General features: G+C 39.9%; 1 protein-coding gene across 2 annotated transcripts in view; it reads right to left on the bottom strand.

The window, feature by feature from the left end:
• TPH1 (tryptophan hydroxylase 1) overlaps positions 1-9,350 on the bottom strand; it is a 32,062-nt gene extending 22,712 nt beyond the window's left edge. The window contains exons 1-2 of one of the 2 annotated variants that reach the window (XM_040495688.1): positions 8,826-9,350; positions 1,657-1,793 (exon numbers count right to left, since the gene is read on the bottom strand). In XM_040495688.1, the coding sequence (XP_040351622.1) occupies positions 1,657-1,773 (117 nt within the window). In that variant the 5' untranslated portion in view covers positions 1,774-1,793; positions 8,826-9,350. Of the gene's footprint in view, positions 1-1,656; positions 1,794-1,916; positions 2,267-8,825 lie in introns of those variants that run through there. The other variant, XM_040495689.1, reaches the window with a different exon arrangement.
• Between the last annotated feature and the right edge of the window lie 7,330 nt (positions 9,351-16,680).

The following is a 16,680-nucleotide window of genomic DNA, read 5'->3' as shown; positions in this document are numbered from 1 at the left end:
CAAAGGTAATCAATAAAGAAATTAAAATAATCATGTAATTATCAAATTTAGGGAGAAGGAAGAGGAAGAAGTGATGGTTATCGGCATCATTCACAAGAGAGAATAAATGAATATCATGTAAAGTTGATAACTCCAAGAGAGAGATCAAAACAATATTTAGATATCACAAATTCGGCATCAAAGGAATTAAACACCAGAAATAGTTGAAAGTGGTTGCCTCTAGGGAATGGGACTAGGATATGTTTGGTGTATTGAGTAGAAAAACATGCTTTTCATTGCAAACTCTTCTAGACTACTGGTCTCTATGTAAAATGTTTAATTCTTTGAAGTATTATTTTCACATGGCTATAAAATAGCATGTCATATGATATAAACTTGATTTTTAAAAGAGCTAACATCTGCTCTTTACATATGTTAACTCTGTTATTTCTCACGATGACCCTATGAGGGAGGCAGGGTTCTCACTTTATAGATGCAAAGACTGAAGCACAGAGAGACCAATTGATTTTTCCATGGTCACCCAGCCAATAAGTGACAGAGCAAGGATTTGAACTCAGGTGGTCTGCCTCCAGAGCGTAAGAGTTTAATGCCAGTGAAGTTCTATTAGCATAATTTAACCTGCTCCCTCCCCTTGAACAAGTACTTTGTTTATAATTTTAGTTCTTATAAATAAGTCTTTGTGTCCCTAAGCCCATAAACCAGGTTAGGTCCCCCAGTTCAATGCTATCATAGTACTATCTGGTATTTCTTTTAGGTCACTTTATACACATGTAACTATTTATTTACTATCATTATTTGTTTATTTTCTGTCTTTCTCCCTAGATTATATACACTGTGAGGGGAGGTACTGTGTCTACTCTGTTCAGGTCTACATCCTTAGATTCTAGCAGGGCACTTGGCACACAGTAAGTACTCAGTAAATATTCATGTTCTGCCTGACCCCTATTTCCTTAGGATGGGTTTATCGAAATGAAATTACTGGATCAAAATATGTGAACTTTTTTTTTTTTTTTTTTGAGAGAGAGAGAGAGGGAGGGAGAGAATACAAGCAAGTGAGGAAGGGGCAGAAGGAGACAGAAAATCCCAAGCAGGCTCCATATCCAGTGCCGAGCCCAACCCCATGGGGCTTGATCTCAAGACCGTGAGATCATGACCTGAGCCCAAATCAAGAGTCGGACAGTTAGTTACCCAGGTGCCTCAAAATACAAGAACATTTTAAGGCATTACCTATTGTTCCGCCTATTGTTTCCCTAAGCATTATACTAAGTTACCCTCATACCAAAGGTGTATTTAAGTCCCAAATGCATTAAAGCTTTGACAGTAGGGAACAGTATAACTGTAGAATCTTTGTTATTTTGCTATCTTAAAAATATCATTAAATATATTATGAATATGTCATTAAATATTAAATTTTAATATTTTATTTAATTAAAATAAAATTAAAATTTGCTTCTCTGAAATCCGTGAAGTGACTCTTTCCTCCCAGCTCCTTTATTAGTTATTTGTATCTTCTCTTCCATAAATGAGAATTGAGCAGTATTTTAGAAATTTAAGTGCTTAAGAAGAATTTACAATAATTTACACTTTAAATGTAATTCTGGAGACTCCTTTTAGAAGGATTTTATGCGAAAGTATAAAAATATGGAGAGCGCTTACCTGGAAGATTTTCAGTGCTTTTATTAGTCCACCAACTTCATTCTTCAAGGAAAAAATGAGAGTCGCCCTTCCTCTTTCTAGGGAATGGTCTTTATTTTCCTTATTGTCTTCAATCATGATGAGTTTGGTGTACTTCTCTAAAAACAAAGTATGAAAATAGAGAGGTCTAAAAAAGAAGTTGTGCAAGAGAGGCTGTATTTGACAATATTTGAAACCAAAGACAATACTTGATAACATTAACCAAGTTTTAGTTTCCTCACCTGTGAAACATGGATTTGTAGATATGCTTTGCAAGACTGTAATGAGACCAACATAAGATAAAACATTGCTAACAGTGCCTGGAATATAATAGGCATACAATGCATGTTAGTAGTTTCCTTTTCTTTTTTTCTAACTCAATCCTTTCAGGGCATGATTCATGCCTACTGGCTTCTTACAGTCTTCCTACTGTGCCTGAACTGGCCACTCTTTCTCTGTTAAAGCCTACCTCCTCTCCCGCAACAATTTCAGCACTTTATTTATTTATACTGGGTCTTAAATTCAAGTTTTATTCGCACATGTCTTGTCTTTTTTTTTTTTTTTAATTTTCTTTATTTTACATCCAAATTAGCATATAGTGCAACAATGATTTCAGGAGTAGATTCCTTAGTGCCCCTTACCCATTTAGCCCATCCCCCTCCCACAACCCCTCCAGTAACCCTGTTTGTTCTCCATATTTAACAGTCTCTTATGTTTCATCCCCCTCCCTGTTTTTATATTATTTTTGCTTCCCTTCTCTTGTGTTCATCTGTTTTGTCTCTTAAAGTCCTCATATGAGTGAAGTCATATGATTTTTGTCTTTCTCTAATTTCACTTAGCATAATACCCTCTAGTTCCATCCATGTAGTTGCAAATGGCAAGATTTCATTCTTCTTGATTGCCGAGTAATACTCCATTGTATATATATACCACAACTTCTTTACCCATCCATCGATGGACATTTCGGCTCTTTCCATACTTTTGACTATTGTTGATAGTGCTGCTATAAACATTGGGGTGCATGTGTCCCTTCAAAACAGCACACCTGAATCCCCTGGATAAATGCCTAGTAGTGCAATTGCTGGGTCGTGGGGTAGTTCTACTTTTAGTTTTTTGAGGAACCTCCATACTGTTTTCCAGAGTGGCTGCACCAGCTTGCATTCCCATCGTCTTGTCTTTTAACAGGGCAGCAAGCCCCTTAGAACAAGGACAAGGCCTTCTATTTTTTTCCATAAATTCAAGAGCCTGGGCAGCTCTGGATACATGGGGGCTACAAGAATAACAGCTAGCCAAGAGAATTCTGGTTCCACATTAAGTATCTTCTTTCTTCTCCGACTTGGAATCCCCCAAGCTGTGGGCCCTGAAAGGCCATTTAGCCTATTAGCCTACAAGAGCTATGTGACTATAAATCCAACTCGGTGTATGTGTGTTGGGGGAGGTAAAGATATTGTGGGCATGAAAGTGGAGTATAATAACTTTCACCTGAAAAATAAGATCGGGATTAATAAATGGAAACAGTATATGGAGTATTTATTCTTATTAGTTTTCTTATTAATTCTTCCTAATTGCCCAGTTTTGTGTTGCAGTTCTAGTGGAATTAACTTTTAACAACTTAGATGGATGTGACCAATTCCACTGCCTTTTAGCTGCTCACACTCATGGATCCAAGTCTGAAGCAGTACCACCCAGAACAGGTATAGAATGATGCTGTGGCTTGAAGTCACATAGACTGTGTCAAATTCCCCACAGCTCAAACTTCATTAACTCATGGAAGCCTTCCCTGATCTCCCCAAGTCCATTCCCCTCAGAGTTCAAGATTGCCACAACATATACCTCCTGTTTATAGCAATGGTCACAGATGCAGTTGTAGCTCGGTTTCAGTGAGTATTTGGTTATGTTCAGAAACATAGAAGGTAGTATAAAATTCCTGGCATCTAGTTGAGAGCTGTCTTCTCAGAAGATGAACTAGAGATCTACCTTGGCATCTTCTTGAGCACCTATTTACATTGCTAAATAGTGTACAGAAATATTTGGAAGGTGAAGTCAGACATATCTATTCATTGGTCTGATATTTATCAGTATATGACCTTAGGCATGTTATTTAACCTTTTTTTAAATTATTTTTTAATGTTTATTTATTTTTGAGAGAGAGAGACAGAGTGCAAACAGGGGAGGGGCAGAGAGGGAGGGAGACACAGAATCCGAAGCAGGCTCCAGGCTCTGAGCTGTCAGCACAGAGCCTGACATGGGGCTAGAACCCACAAGCCATGAGACGGTGAGATCATGACCTGAGCTGAAGTTGGATGGTTAACCGACTGAGCCAACCAGGCGCCTCTTAACCTTTCTAATACAGCAAAATTACTAAACAGTTCACTGGAACTCAAAAACCCGGTACTCTCTCACCCATTTTAAAACACAAAATGTGGCTTGGCATCCTGATGTTTTCCCCACAGAAGAAAGAAACTAGGCTACTTAGGGCACCAAGAAAAGACTGAGATATATAATTCAACATTTAACAAATACTTATTTATTCATTGGATTTAAAATCAAAACTGCTGGGGCGCCTGGGTGGCGCAGTCGGTTAAGCGTCCGACTTCAGCCAGGTCACGATCTCGCGGTCCGTGAGTTCGAGCCCCGCATCAGGCTCTGGGCTGATGGCTCAGAGCCTGGAGCCTGTTTCCGATTCTGTGTCTCCCTCTCTCTCTGCCCCTCCCCCGTTCATGCTCTGTCTCTCTCTGTCCCAAAATAAACGTTTGAAAAAAAAAATTAAAAAAAAAAAATCAAATCAAAACTGCTTAAATATTTTTTTAAAAATTTTTAATGTTTATTTATTTTTGAGAGACAGAGAGACAGAGTGTGAGCAGGAGAGGGGCAGAGAGAGAGGGAGACACAGAATCTGAAGCAGGCTCCAGGCTCTGAGCTGTCAGCACAGAGCCCGATGCAGGGCTCGAACCCATGAATGGTGAGATCATAACCTGAGCTGAAGACAGTCGCTCAACCGACTGAGTCACCCTGGCACCCCTAAATGTTTTTAATTGTGTCAATTTATTCTCTATAACTAAAACAATCTCTATGTCAAATACTTTAAAACCAAACACTCCGGTTAAATTTAATAATAATCTGGATTGTTCTGTAGCTCAACTGTTTACTAATGGTAAATGAAATTTCAACTTGGGTGCATTCAAGTGTATGAAGTATCATAGTGTTAAGGAAGTAAAGATTAAAAAATAAGACAACTTGCCTCCAAAGAATTCACAGACTTATGTATGCGGGGTGGGGGAAGGAGAGGCAGACCTCCCAATAAGTACAAATAAGCAGAAGAGAATGGTACCCTGAGATCCAGCTATGATATCTGAGGAGCACATCACCCCCTCATTTCCCCCATGCCATGACCAATATCCTAAAGATAATTGGAGATGGCTTCTGGCCCATCCATAAGTCTGATCAGAAAGGACTGATGGATGAGAAACAAGAGATCCTAAGAGAGACTTACGGCTTCAAAGAAACTGACCCTTTGGTGAACTTTAAGTATACACAGGAAAGTCTGAACTGGTGGCTCTGGGCTAAAAATTCAGGGATGCATTCTCACACTGCTTTTAGAGATGTGAAAATCTTTGGAAACATTCTTATCTAACTGTCATTCTTTTTGTTCCACCCAGAGCATGGGTGATTTTGTCCTATCATATGCAGATACAAACAATAAGACAGAAATAAAACCAGATAGCAAATTGCTAGCAATAAATTCATCTACAAATTTATCTAGACAAGTGCATTTCCTTATTTCTATGTGCATCAGTTTCCTTATTTACAAAATTGGAGGGAGGATAATTGATATCAATCTCATGTTATAAGGAGGAGTAAATATATATATAATGTATAAAACTGTTAGAACAGTTAACCTACACCAAGTACTCAATAAATATTAGTTCTACCAATGGGAAGTGCATCCCAAATTTCCCCATCTTCCAAAAAAGATAAAATGTTAAATGTAATAAAATTGACATTCTAAACTACCTTAGCTAAGAATTTTTCTTGCTCTGGGCATTAAGCATTTTACAAAAGGGTAAAGGTTGTTTTGCAACATAAAATTTAAGTATTCTTTTGTCTTGAGGTGATTTTCAGTTTCATTAGTTCTTTTATTATGAAACTCCAAATCACAAATGAAGAATTTAGCAATTCTTTTGCAAACAAACAGATGAAGACTCCGGTCAGCCTCTGTTTGCTAAGTCCCCATTTTCCTTGATATTGTCACCAAGACATGCTTAAGGAAGAGGATTCTGCAAATATAAGCTACTTCCTAGACCACCACCATGTTCATAATGAAAGCAAATTTAACAACTGGGAGCAAGGATCAGAGAACAGCAAAGAAAGGTGATTTTTGCCAGTCAGTGGGAAAACTGACAGAATTTCAGATAGCCTGACAGTTCACCCTTCAATGATCTCTTAGAGATTAGAATACAACTCTTCATATAAAACTATATAAAGATTTCCTTTCACATTTCAAAACCAATCCTTAAGTTCCTCGGGGAACCACTGTAAAAAGGCACTAACACTCATGGTTGATCTCACTCCATCTTTTTGGTATTCATAATTCTCTCTTTTTTCCCTGGCTCTGGAATGGATCTAGTTTTGCTACCAATATCTCTTTAGTGGGTTGGGGCAGAGAAGGGTGAAGGATACATTAGTTGAATATTTATCATGTACAAGGCATTTTATGTTGAGATTTTGAAACATTCCTATCCCTCTTGTTTAAGTCAATATAAGAATGAAGTTTCTTGGGGCGCCTGGGTGGCGCAGTCGGTTAAGCGTCCGACTTCAGCCAGGTCACGATCTCACGGTCCGTGAGTTTGAGCCCCGCATCAGGCTCTGGGCTGATGGCTCAGAGCCTGGAGCCTGTTTCCGATTCTGTGTCTCCCCCTCTCTCTGCCCCTCCCCCGTTCATGCTCTGTCTCTCTCTGTCCCAAAAATAAATAAAAAACGTTGAAAAAAAAAAAAGAATGAAGTTTCTCAAAAGGAACTTTTGCTACGAAACTAGAAGAAAACAATTCTCACTCACTGCCCTATTGCCACCCTCCACCCACCACCAGATCCCCCCAAATAAGCTTACAGAGCACAGGGGTTTGATCTCCACTGAAAGTTGGCCATAATGTTGCCTGGTTGAGCTTATGAAGCATAAGTTCTTTTTTCCTTTATTCAATTACCCCCAAAGCCTTTTCAGAACCTCAAAATTTTCTCTTGTCACTTTTTTTTCCCCCCCCCCCCCCCCCCTTCAACATGCCTATACCTTCCTACTCCTTCAGAAGGAAAAACCACAGCACAGACTGGTAAGATAAAAGCTATCGAGTGTCCAAGAGGTCACACTTGTTTAAACCCGTATCTCATCAAGACAAGTATAGATTTTATTTTTAAAGTAACACTCTAATGAGCCAATGCCAACTGGTATTTTCCCTTTTGAGTCATTCTCCTGCTGCATTTCCTGGCTTGACTGAAGATGCACTGGTGCGGAGGATATACACATATTATGTATATACATACACATATTATGTATATACATAATATACATATATTCCCATTGGAAATATGGAGGACATCCCAAGAAGGAGGTCAGAAGATCAACAGTCTCTTTAAAGAGTAGAGGTCAAAGTGTTTACATTGACTAACTCTTCTCTCCCCTCAGTTTAATCAGTAACAAGTATAATTTAAATTTATCTGATCTAATATTCATAAAGAACTATCAAATTAAAATATTTGGAAGCACAGATGCTGTTTGAAGACAGAATTAAATGGTGTGGGAAGGACTGGTATGGAGGGAGAGAATCTTCCAGAGAATCTTGATTTTCTTTTCTGACTGGGGGAAGGGAATAAAAATGAAAGTAGAAATGAAATACAAAAGAAAACAGTGTCCATGAAAAGCATTTTTCTAGGGAATACAGGCACTGGCAAAGAAAATGGAAATAGAAGCCACATCCTTATCTGAAGATAACCTAATATGATAACAACATGTATACAAGTGAACTTCAGCGCTGAAATTCATAAACCACAGATTATGGCTTCACGGAAACACTTGTAGTTACTTTAAGCTGTGCTCGCATCTCCTTTTAAAGCAAATAAATGAATTCCATTCTTCTTTAATAATTAATTGACAGGCACAAACTTTTACTGGACCAGAAAGTTTAACTCTAGTTTCCCACCCCACCCCTCAAGCCAACTAGACTAGAACATCAGTTGGGAATTAATTTTAAACCACTGAAACCAAACGGTCAGAGGCAAGGTTAAGCTTACCTGTAGAATCTGAACCACTAGCACTGTTTGTCAGTTGTAACTTTGTACCAAAGCTCTTAGTACTGTGTTAGGGTGCCGGTGATAAAGATGGATGTGAGGCTGAGAGGCTTTGCAGCTGAAATACTCTTTCCTTTGGAAATGTCTAAGGGATGGTTCCCTTTTTTGTTTTTAATGTGTGTTTATTATTGAGAGAGAGCACAAGGAGGGAGGGGCAGAAAGAGAGAGAGAGAGAGAGAGAGGGAGAGGGAGAGGGAGAGGGAGAGGGAGAGAGAGAGAGAGAGAGAGAGAGAGAGAGAGAATCCCAAGCAGGCTCCGTGCTTGTCCACACAGAGCCCAAATTGGGGCCCAAACCCACCAACCATGAGATCATGCCCTGAGCCGAAATCAAGAGCCAGATGCCTAACCCACTAAGTCACCCAGGCGCCCCTAAGGGATGGTTCCTTTAATGAAAGAAGGAAGAAAGAGATGTTGCTATTTGAGAAGGAAAGGAAGAAGAATGCATTTGTTTTTGCTAACATAAAGGAGTCATACATACAGACTTCAGTTCAACTGTGAACTTGCTGAGAAATGTAAAATGCAAGAAATACCCACCTCACAAGATTTGTTGTGAAGGTGAAATAAGATGATGTGTAAAGAGCCTGTTCTTGGCACACAGCAGGCCCTCAAAAATTGTGTCTTTTCTCCCCAAAGAGGGTAGAAGGAAAGGAGAAAAGTCGTCACAGGGGTACAACTCCGACTCCCCAGATCCAGATTCCCACGAGTAGTTACCTCCTGGGGGAGTGACCCTGCCTCTGCCCCGTGCCGGCCCAGCGTCCCCAGATCTGCGACGGTGGTACCAGATCCCCGCCAGTAGGAGCCTCCCCACTCACCTGTGGTGCTGCCGCCGGCGATAAGCTGGTGCTGCCGGCGGACCAGGGCTGCCCGCCTCTTATAGTAAACGGGATTCGGAGCGGGCCAATGAACGCCCGAGGCAGCGGACAGTGGCCAATGAGAAGGCCGTTAGCCTGCCGGGCTGGAGAGAGTTGGCCGAGAGCTGACCCCTGCTCGGTGGGGACCGTCCCTGCCAGCCTGTGCAGAGATTCGCGCGCCTTAGCCTTTAGGTACAACGGACTGGTGTTTTAATTAAGCTAATGCCAGGCCATCCTTAACTACATAAGTCTAACATTAAAGAATCCGGAGTTGGAAGTTCCCTCCAAACCAAGATGACGTCTATTTTCAACATAATGACCTCCTTCCTATAGGCTTGCCTGCTTCTCCAGATTGGCACCAAAGCAGGTGCCTCCCACGTGCCTCTGTGCTTCTAGGTTATTTCATCACCATTCTTTTGGTGCTTTCCCTTATTCCTTGAGGCAGAGCAATTGTTGAACTTTTTAGAAGGGAAATGCTCATTACTCTTCCAATTAAAATTTAAAGCTTCAGGCAGATGAGCATGCTATATTAGTAGAAACAAATATGTGAACAACATGGCACAGAAACCAAAAATTTGGACGAAGTTATTTACTGGTTGCGTGCTCAGTCTAGGGACTGAGGACTATAGTTGTAGGACATTTTTCTTCAATTTTTTTAAAGTCAAGTTTATTTTTTTAAGTTTATTTATTCAGAGAGAGAGAGACAGTGCGTGCAGGGGAGGGACAGAGAGAGAGGGAGAGGACAGAGTCCCAAGCAGACTCTGCTAAGAGCACGGAGCCGGAAGGACTCTGTCCTGCAAACTGAGATCATGTCAAGTCAAGTTTATTGCTGTATAATTTACACACAGTAAAATTCACCCTTTTGAGATGTACAGTTCTGTGAGTTTTGACAAACATATACAGTTGTGCGACTACCAATCAAAATATACAATATTTCCATCACCTCAAAAAAGTTCCCTTGTCTTAATCCTTCATCTATCTTCAAAGCAAGCAATGTGGCATCTTTAAATCTCTGACTGGCCTGCCTATCACTTGTAAGGACCTTTCTAATTACTTTGTGGCTACTCAGATAATCCAGGATAATCTTTCCATCTCAAAATCCTTAATTTAATCACATCTGCAAAGTCGCTTTTGCCATGTAAAATAACATATTCACAGGTTCCAAAGATTAGGATGTGGACATATCTGTACCAAAATTAGAAGATGGGAAAGGGTCTTTCTCCTTATGTTTGTACTATTCTATTTCTGTGGAAATCTATAGCAGGGAGTTTTCTGATCCTGAGATGTGCCTTTTGAGATATAGAAAGTACTGGTGCCATGGATGGTAATGAAGAAACACCTCATTGCACTTCCTGGATCTTCAGCAGAACCTATCTGAGACAGGACACATCCCAACTCCACTTCTCATTTGCTAAGCTGACTTGGTGGTATGTTTGGATTGCCCCCCCCCCCCTTGATCTTTGCCAGCTCCTTCTCCTCTTCCCTCCAGATACCCATGGTTCTTCTGAGCAAAGATCTAAGGCCCTCTTCTCCTCACAGTCTATACACTTTTCCTTGCCAATGTCATCTTCTCTTGTGTCTTTAAGTGCCCTTGGTAAGCCAACAATTCCAAAATATATATTCAAAGCCCAAATCTTCCTTCTGAACTCCAGATCCTCTATGTCCAATAGCTTATTTTATATCTCCACTTCTGTAACACACTGGCATCTTAACATATCCAAAAGAGACCCTGGGAAAGTAACAAGTGTTGGTGAGGATGTGGAGAGATCTGAACCATTGCACACTGCTGGTGGGAGTATAAAATGACTCAGCCATTGCAGAAAACAGTTGGTGGTTACTCAAAAAGTTAAACAAAGAATTAACATATGACCTGGTAATTCTACACCAAGGTATACACCCAAAAGAACTGAAAACAGATTCTTAGACAAATCCTTATACACAAATGTTCACAGCAGCATTCATCACAATAGCCGAAAGGTAGAAACAAATGTCCATCCAAATGCCCATCAGTGGATAAATGGATAAACAAACTGTGGTATATACATACAATGAAATACTATTCAGTGATTAAAAAAAAAAAACAAAAAACAGCGACGTACTCATACATGCTACAACCTGGATGAACCTGGAAAATGTTACACTACCTGAAAGAAGCTAGACACAAAATGCCACATATTGTATGATTCGATTTATAGGAAATATCCAGAATAGGTAAATCCAGAGAAACAGATACAGTGTGGTGGCTGCCAAGGGTGGGGAGGAGGAGCTAAGGAGTAAGTATTTAATGGGTATAGGGTTTTCTTTTGGAATGATCTGATTCCAAATATTTTGGAAGTAGACAGAGTTAGTGGTTACACAAAATTGTCAATTTATTAAATGCCACTGAATTGTTCAGTTCTTTTTTAATTAAAAAAAATTTTTAATTTAATGTTTACTTATTTTGAGAGAGAGAGAGACAGACAGAGTATGAGCAGGGAGAGGGGCAGAGAGAGAGGAGACACAGAATCTGAAGCAGGCTCCAGGTTCCGAGCTGTCAGCACAGAGCTCTACATGGGGCTCGAATTCATGAGCCGTGAGATCATGACCTGAGCTGAAGTCAGACGCTCAACCAACTGAGCCACCCAGGTGCCCTGAATTGTTCAGTTTAAAACGGTTAATTTTACGTTATGTGAACTTCACCTCAATAGAAAAGGTAAATGATTTCCCTGCCCCCCCTCAAGTCTCTGTCCTTCCTGCATATTCTTCTTTCTCATCTCCTTCATTTCACAAATGAAGAAATTTGGTCTCTTCTATCTCTAATACAGACTTGAACTCATGCATTCCTCCCCATCTCCTCTGCCACTCTGCCAGTCCAATCCACCATCTTGTCTCTGAAATACTGCAATTGTCTCCTCACTGGCTTTCCTTTCTCTTCCTCTATTCTCATTTTTATTTTATTTTTTCTTAATGTTTATTTTTGAGAGAGAAAGAGCGTGAACACAGGAGGGGCAGAGAGAGAGGGAGACACAGGATCTTTAGCAGACTCCAGGCTCTGAGCTGTCAGCACAGAGACTAACGTGGGGCTCAAACCCATGAACTGTGAGATCATGACCTGAGCTGAAGCCAGATGCTCAGCTGACTGAGCCACCCAACTGCCCCGCTCCATTCTCATTTTTTAAATATGCCAAAAACTATTGTCGAGTCTACATGATAATTTTTGCCACACTTTACAAATGCAAACACAATCATGTCACTACACTGATCATAACCATGTAAGGCTCCCCATTATTCATATGATGAAGTTTAAAGTCTTTCATCATCTGCAAAGGCCTCCAATCTGGCCCGTATGCACCTCTCTGGCTTGTTGCCCTTTCACTCTCCCTTTCTTCACCACATTCCTTCTACTATTGCATTCTAGTCCTCTCTGCAAAGCTCCTTCCCATTTCAGGACCTTCCCACATCCTTACCCTGAAGATCTCTACCCTCACACTCCAACCCTGACTCTTCACCTGATTATATTTTCTCATCCCTTATTTAAGTTTTCACATAAGGATCAATTCCTTCCCTGAAGTAAACTATCCCCCAGTCTAAACTAGGCTCTCATCTGCCCCTTTCTTCATACCCTGCCCTTTTACTTCAGAGCACTTGTAACAACAGCTATCAGTTATTTGTGTGATTCTATTTACTTATATCTCCCACAAGGAAAAATTTTTCTATTTTTTGCTTTTGTTTTTTTGTTAAGTCTCCAATGGCTATCCCAGTGCCTGGCACATAGGGGTTTCTCAATATATTTGTTCAATTAATCACAACTGAATGATAGAACCTACTTGCAAATATGTGCCCATATATGCATTCAATCTAGCATTTCTGTAGAACTCATTCCCAGATGTGCAATACTGCCAAATTGCCTTCCAAAAAGATTATATCAGCTTACATTCCTACTCCCAAGAATATAAAACAACATCCTCATCCCAACCAACAGTGGATGCAATTAATCTCAATTTTGATAATCTGAGTAGCAAAGACAAGTATCTAATTTTTAATTAGCTCTTTCCTAATTATTAGCAGAGCTGAGCATCTTTTCAGACATTTGTTCACATGTGAATTTCCTGTCACTGCTCATTCTTTAATCAGGCTATATTTTTCTTGATAGGGAGGGGCTTTCTAAATATTATGGATAGTAACTATTATATATGCATCATTATCCCCTAAGCCTTTCATTCGTCTTTAACTTCATTACAGATGTCTTATACTTTGCAACTGTTTTTGTTTTTATAAAGTCAAATCAATCTTTTACGCTGGAGTTTAAAGGGGCCCCCACGTCACCCCCTTCTCCCTCCTTCCAGTTCTAAGGTGGACAAGGGGAGATTCGTTGTGGGTGTGGTGTAAGGAGTTAAGCGTGGAAGCAGGGAAACTGGCTGAAAGGCTACTGAAGGGGTCCAGCTGAGAGATATGATGGTGGGTATGGGTAAAGTAGAGACAAAGAGAATGAAATACCCACCAACTTCAGAGGTGGAGTCCATAGGATCAGCTGATGACAGGGGTGGTGGACCTGGTAAGGGAACCTGAGTTTCAAGGATGATTTATAAGCTCTTTGCTTCGCGTTTGGAGCAGGTTTGGTAAGGGGTAGAAAATGAAGTCCTGTTTTGAACTTGTTAGGTCTGATATGCCTCCTTTTTTCCAAATGAAAATGTCAGGTAGGCATCAAGCAGTGGGAGTCCAAAATTCAGAAAGAGATCACAGGCAGAGATACAAATTTATAAGTCACTGGTATAATGATCATATATAAAGATAGTATATAAAATCACAGGGCTGGATGAAACTTCTAGGGAGAAAATGTGTCAAGAGACAAGAAAGAGGCCCAGGACTGGGCCCCGGGGCATGCCAATGTTCAGAGGCCAGAAAGAGGAGGAAAAGGAGGCTGAAGGAATGGACACCAGGGAGGGAGAAAACTCAGGGGAAGGTGGTGTCCAGAAGCCAAGAGGAGAAAGTGTTTTAAGAAGAGGGAAAGAATCGTCAATTGCATTTAATGCTACTTCAACCCAAGGACAGAAATGTAACCACTGGATTCAGCAACAGGGAAGTCTGGGATTACCAATAAGAGCAATTGTGGGACAATTGGGAATTGGTGGTGTGGGACAGAGGGAATCCAGATTACATGAGCAGAGGTGATATTAGGTCACAGAGTCAACTCTTTCAGAGGAGTTTTGTTGTAGACGAGCAGAAAAATGTGGTAGCGGCTAGAGGGGGATATGGGGTAAAGGGAAGGATTTTTGTTGTTGTTGTTAAGATAGGAAATACTAAAGAACGAATGATCCAGTAGGGCAGAAGAAATGGATGATTTAGAAAGTCAGAGAATAACTGTAGGAGCAAAGTCCATCCTAGTGATCTCATTAGTTCTAATAGGTCAGTCAGCTGAGTCTCTTGAGTTCATAGGTACACAGTCATATCCTCTGAAAAGGCACATGAAAAAAAAATAACAGCACTTCTCAAATAAGTGATCATCATAAAAGTCAGCAGGGTGGTTTGTTTTGGGGGAAGGCAGGAGTTACGACTGAGAGCAGGCATATAGATGGGCTTCTGGTTGACTGACAAAGTTCTCTATTTCTTGAGCTAGGTGATGGATACCACAGTATTTGCTTTTTCAGTAAGATGCACATTGGTTTCACGCAGTTTTCTGTTTCTGTGTTTTATTTGACAAGAAAAAGATTAATGAAAAACAAAATAAACTGTAAAAATAATAGCATTGTTTAATCCTTTCTTTTTAATATTTATACCTTATACCTATTTGTTTTTCATCCAATGTATTAGGTAGGGCTGTCAGAACAATGCTTAATATAATAATATCCTGTTTTGTTCCAGGTTTTTTTTTTTAATGTTTATTTTTGAGAGAGATGGAGCATGAGCAGGGGAGGGCAGAGAGAGAGAGGGAGACACAGAATCCAAAGCAGGCTGCTGGCTCCGAGCTGTCTGCACAGAGCCCAACACTGCTCGAACCCACAAACCGCGAGATCATGACCTGAGCCAAAGTCGGACGCTCAACCAACTGAGCCACCCAGGCACCCCTTGTTCCAGGTTTTAATGGGAATGTTTCTAATGTTTTAATTAAGAATATTTGCTATAGGTATCATATTAATGAAGTTTTCTTATTTCAGACTATAAAGGGGTTTTTCTCAGAAATAGATGTTAAATTTTATCAAGTGAATTGTTGGCACTTACTGAAATGATCACACAGCTCTTCTTTTTTTAATGCATTAATATAGTGAATTACATTAAAAAATTTCCTGGGGCGCCTGGGTGGCTCAGTCGGCTAAGCATCTGACCTCGGCTCAGGTCATGATCTCATGGTTTGTGAGTTCGAGCCCTGCGTTTGTGAGCTTGGTGCTGACAGCTCAGGGCTTGGAACCTGCTTTGGATTCTGTGTCTCCCTCTCTCTCTCCCCCTCCCCCACTTGTGCTCTGTCTCTGTCTCTCAAGAATAAATAAATGTAAAAAATAAGAAAAAATAAAAAAGATTTCCTAACGTAAACCATCTGTACCTGTGGGATAAACTCACTTTGGTCATGATGTCTATTTTTATATATCTTTTTTTCATGTCTATTTAAAATGTCTATTTTTATATATCTTTTAATATGGTGCTAAATTTTATTTGCTGGCATTTGGTCTAGAATTTTTGCATCCATATTAATAGAAAAACTGGCCTATAGTTCTTTTGTGTGACTGTTCTTACCGAGTTTTGTAAACAGCATTTTGTTATCTCTGTAGAATTCAGAAATTTCCCACCATTTTCTGTTGCCTTGAGATAGAAACAAGGGTAGTTCTTTTACTATCTTTCCAGTGTGAATATTATTAACCTTTCAAGGTTTTCTGTCTCTTTTTGAGTATTTTAGTATTGACTATTTTCCTAGAAAGTTATCCACTATTTAAAGGTTTCCATGTGGTTGTGTTCTTTTGGTTTCTCCCTTAAAAAATGTTTTTATTTACTACACTGGAGTCAGAGAATGTGCCTATCTTATTTCTACTTAGGGAAATTTATGAGGATGTTCTTCGTGCCTCATCACATTATCAAACGTTATGGATATTCCATTAAATTTGAAAAGAATGTGAATTCTTCATTTGGGGGTATGTAATAATCAGGCTAACTGCAATAACAAGTTATCCTTTTTTTATGCTGACACAATAAAGGTTCATTTCTCTCTCACTCTAAACCCAACATGCACTGGAAGACCCTGTAGGGCAGCTTCTCTCCATGTGCTTCTCTGGGTGGGTGCTTACTCAGGGATTCTGGTAACTTCCACCTTGTGCCTCTACTGTCTCAATCTGTGGCTGTCACCAGGGAGAAAAGAGCTGTGAGGTGGCATGCCAGCTCTTAAATGCTATGGCTTTTCTTTCATTGACTACAACTAATCACAATGCCCCTCCTTAGTGCAAGATAGCTACCATCTCCCTAGAAATCCAGGAAGATGGGAACAAAATATGAAGAGCCCAAATATTTTTTTTTTCCACTGTAGGATACAAAGATCTATACATGTGTGCATTTACAGCATAGGAATTAAGAGCACGCACTGTTGAGGCCAAATGCAGTTCTGCCATTTACTTAGCTCGGTGGCCTCAGGCAAGTTACTTAACTCTTCCATGCCTTGGCTTTTCTATCTGTAAAATGAAGATTAGGTAGCAAGCCTTTCTCAAAGGATTGTAATCCTCATACAAGCCTTTGAGACAGGCATGCTATCATATTAGTTGTATCACTTATAAGTTAGACCAAAAGTCCCTTTAAATTTTTTGCCTTGAGTCCCAAAAATAAATAAACGTTGAAAAAAAAAAAATTAAAAAAAAAA

Source organism: Herpailurus yagouaroundi, unplaced genomic scaffold (assembly GCF_014898765.1).
Source record: "Herpailurus yagouaroundi ecotype Mexico unplaced genomic scaffold, PumYag 187, whole genome shotgun sequence".
In the NCBI taxonomy this organism is placed as follows: Eukaryota; Metazoa; Chordata; class Mammalia; order Carnivora; family Felidae; genus Herpailurus; species Herpailurus yagouaroundi.
The sequence above is the reverse complement of the archived record's forward strand: the minus strand, read 5'-3'. Positions and strand labels throughout refer to the sequence as shown.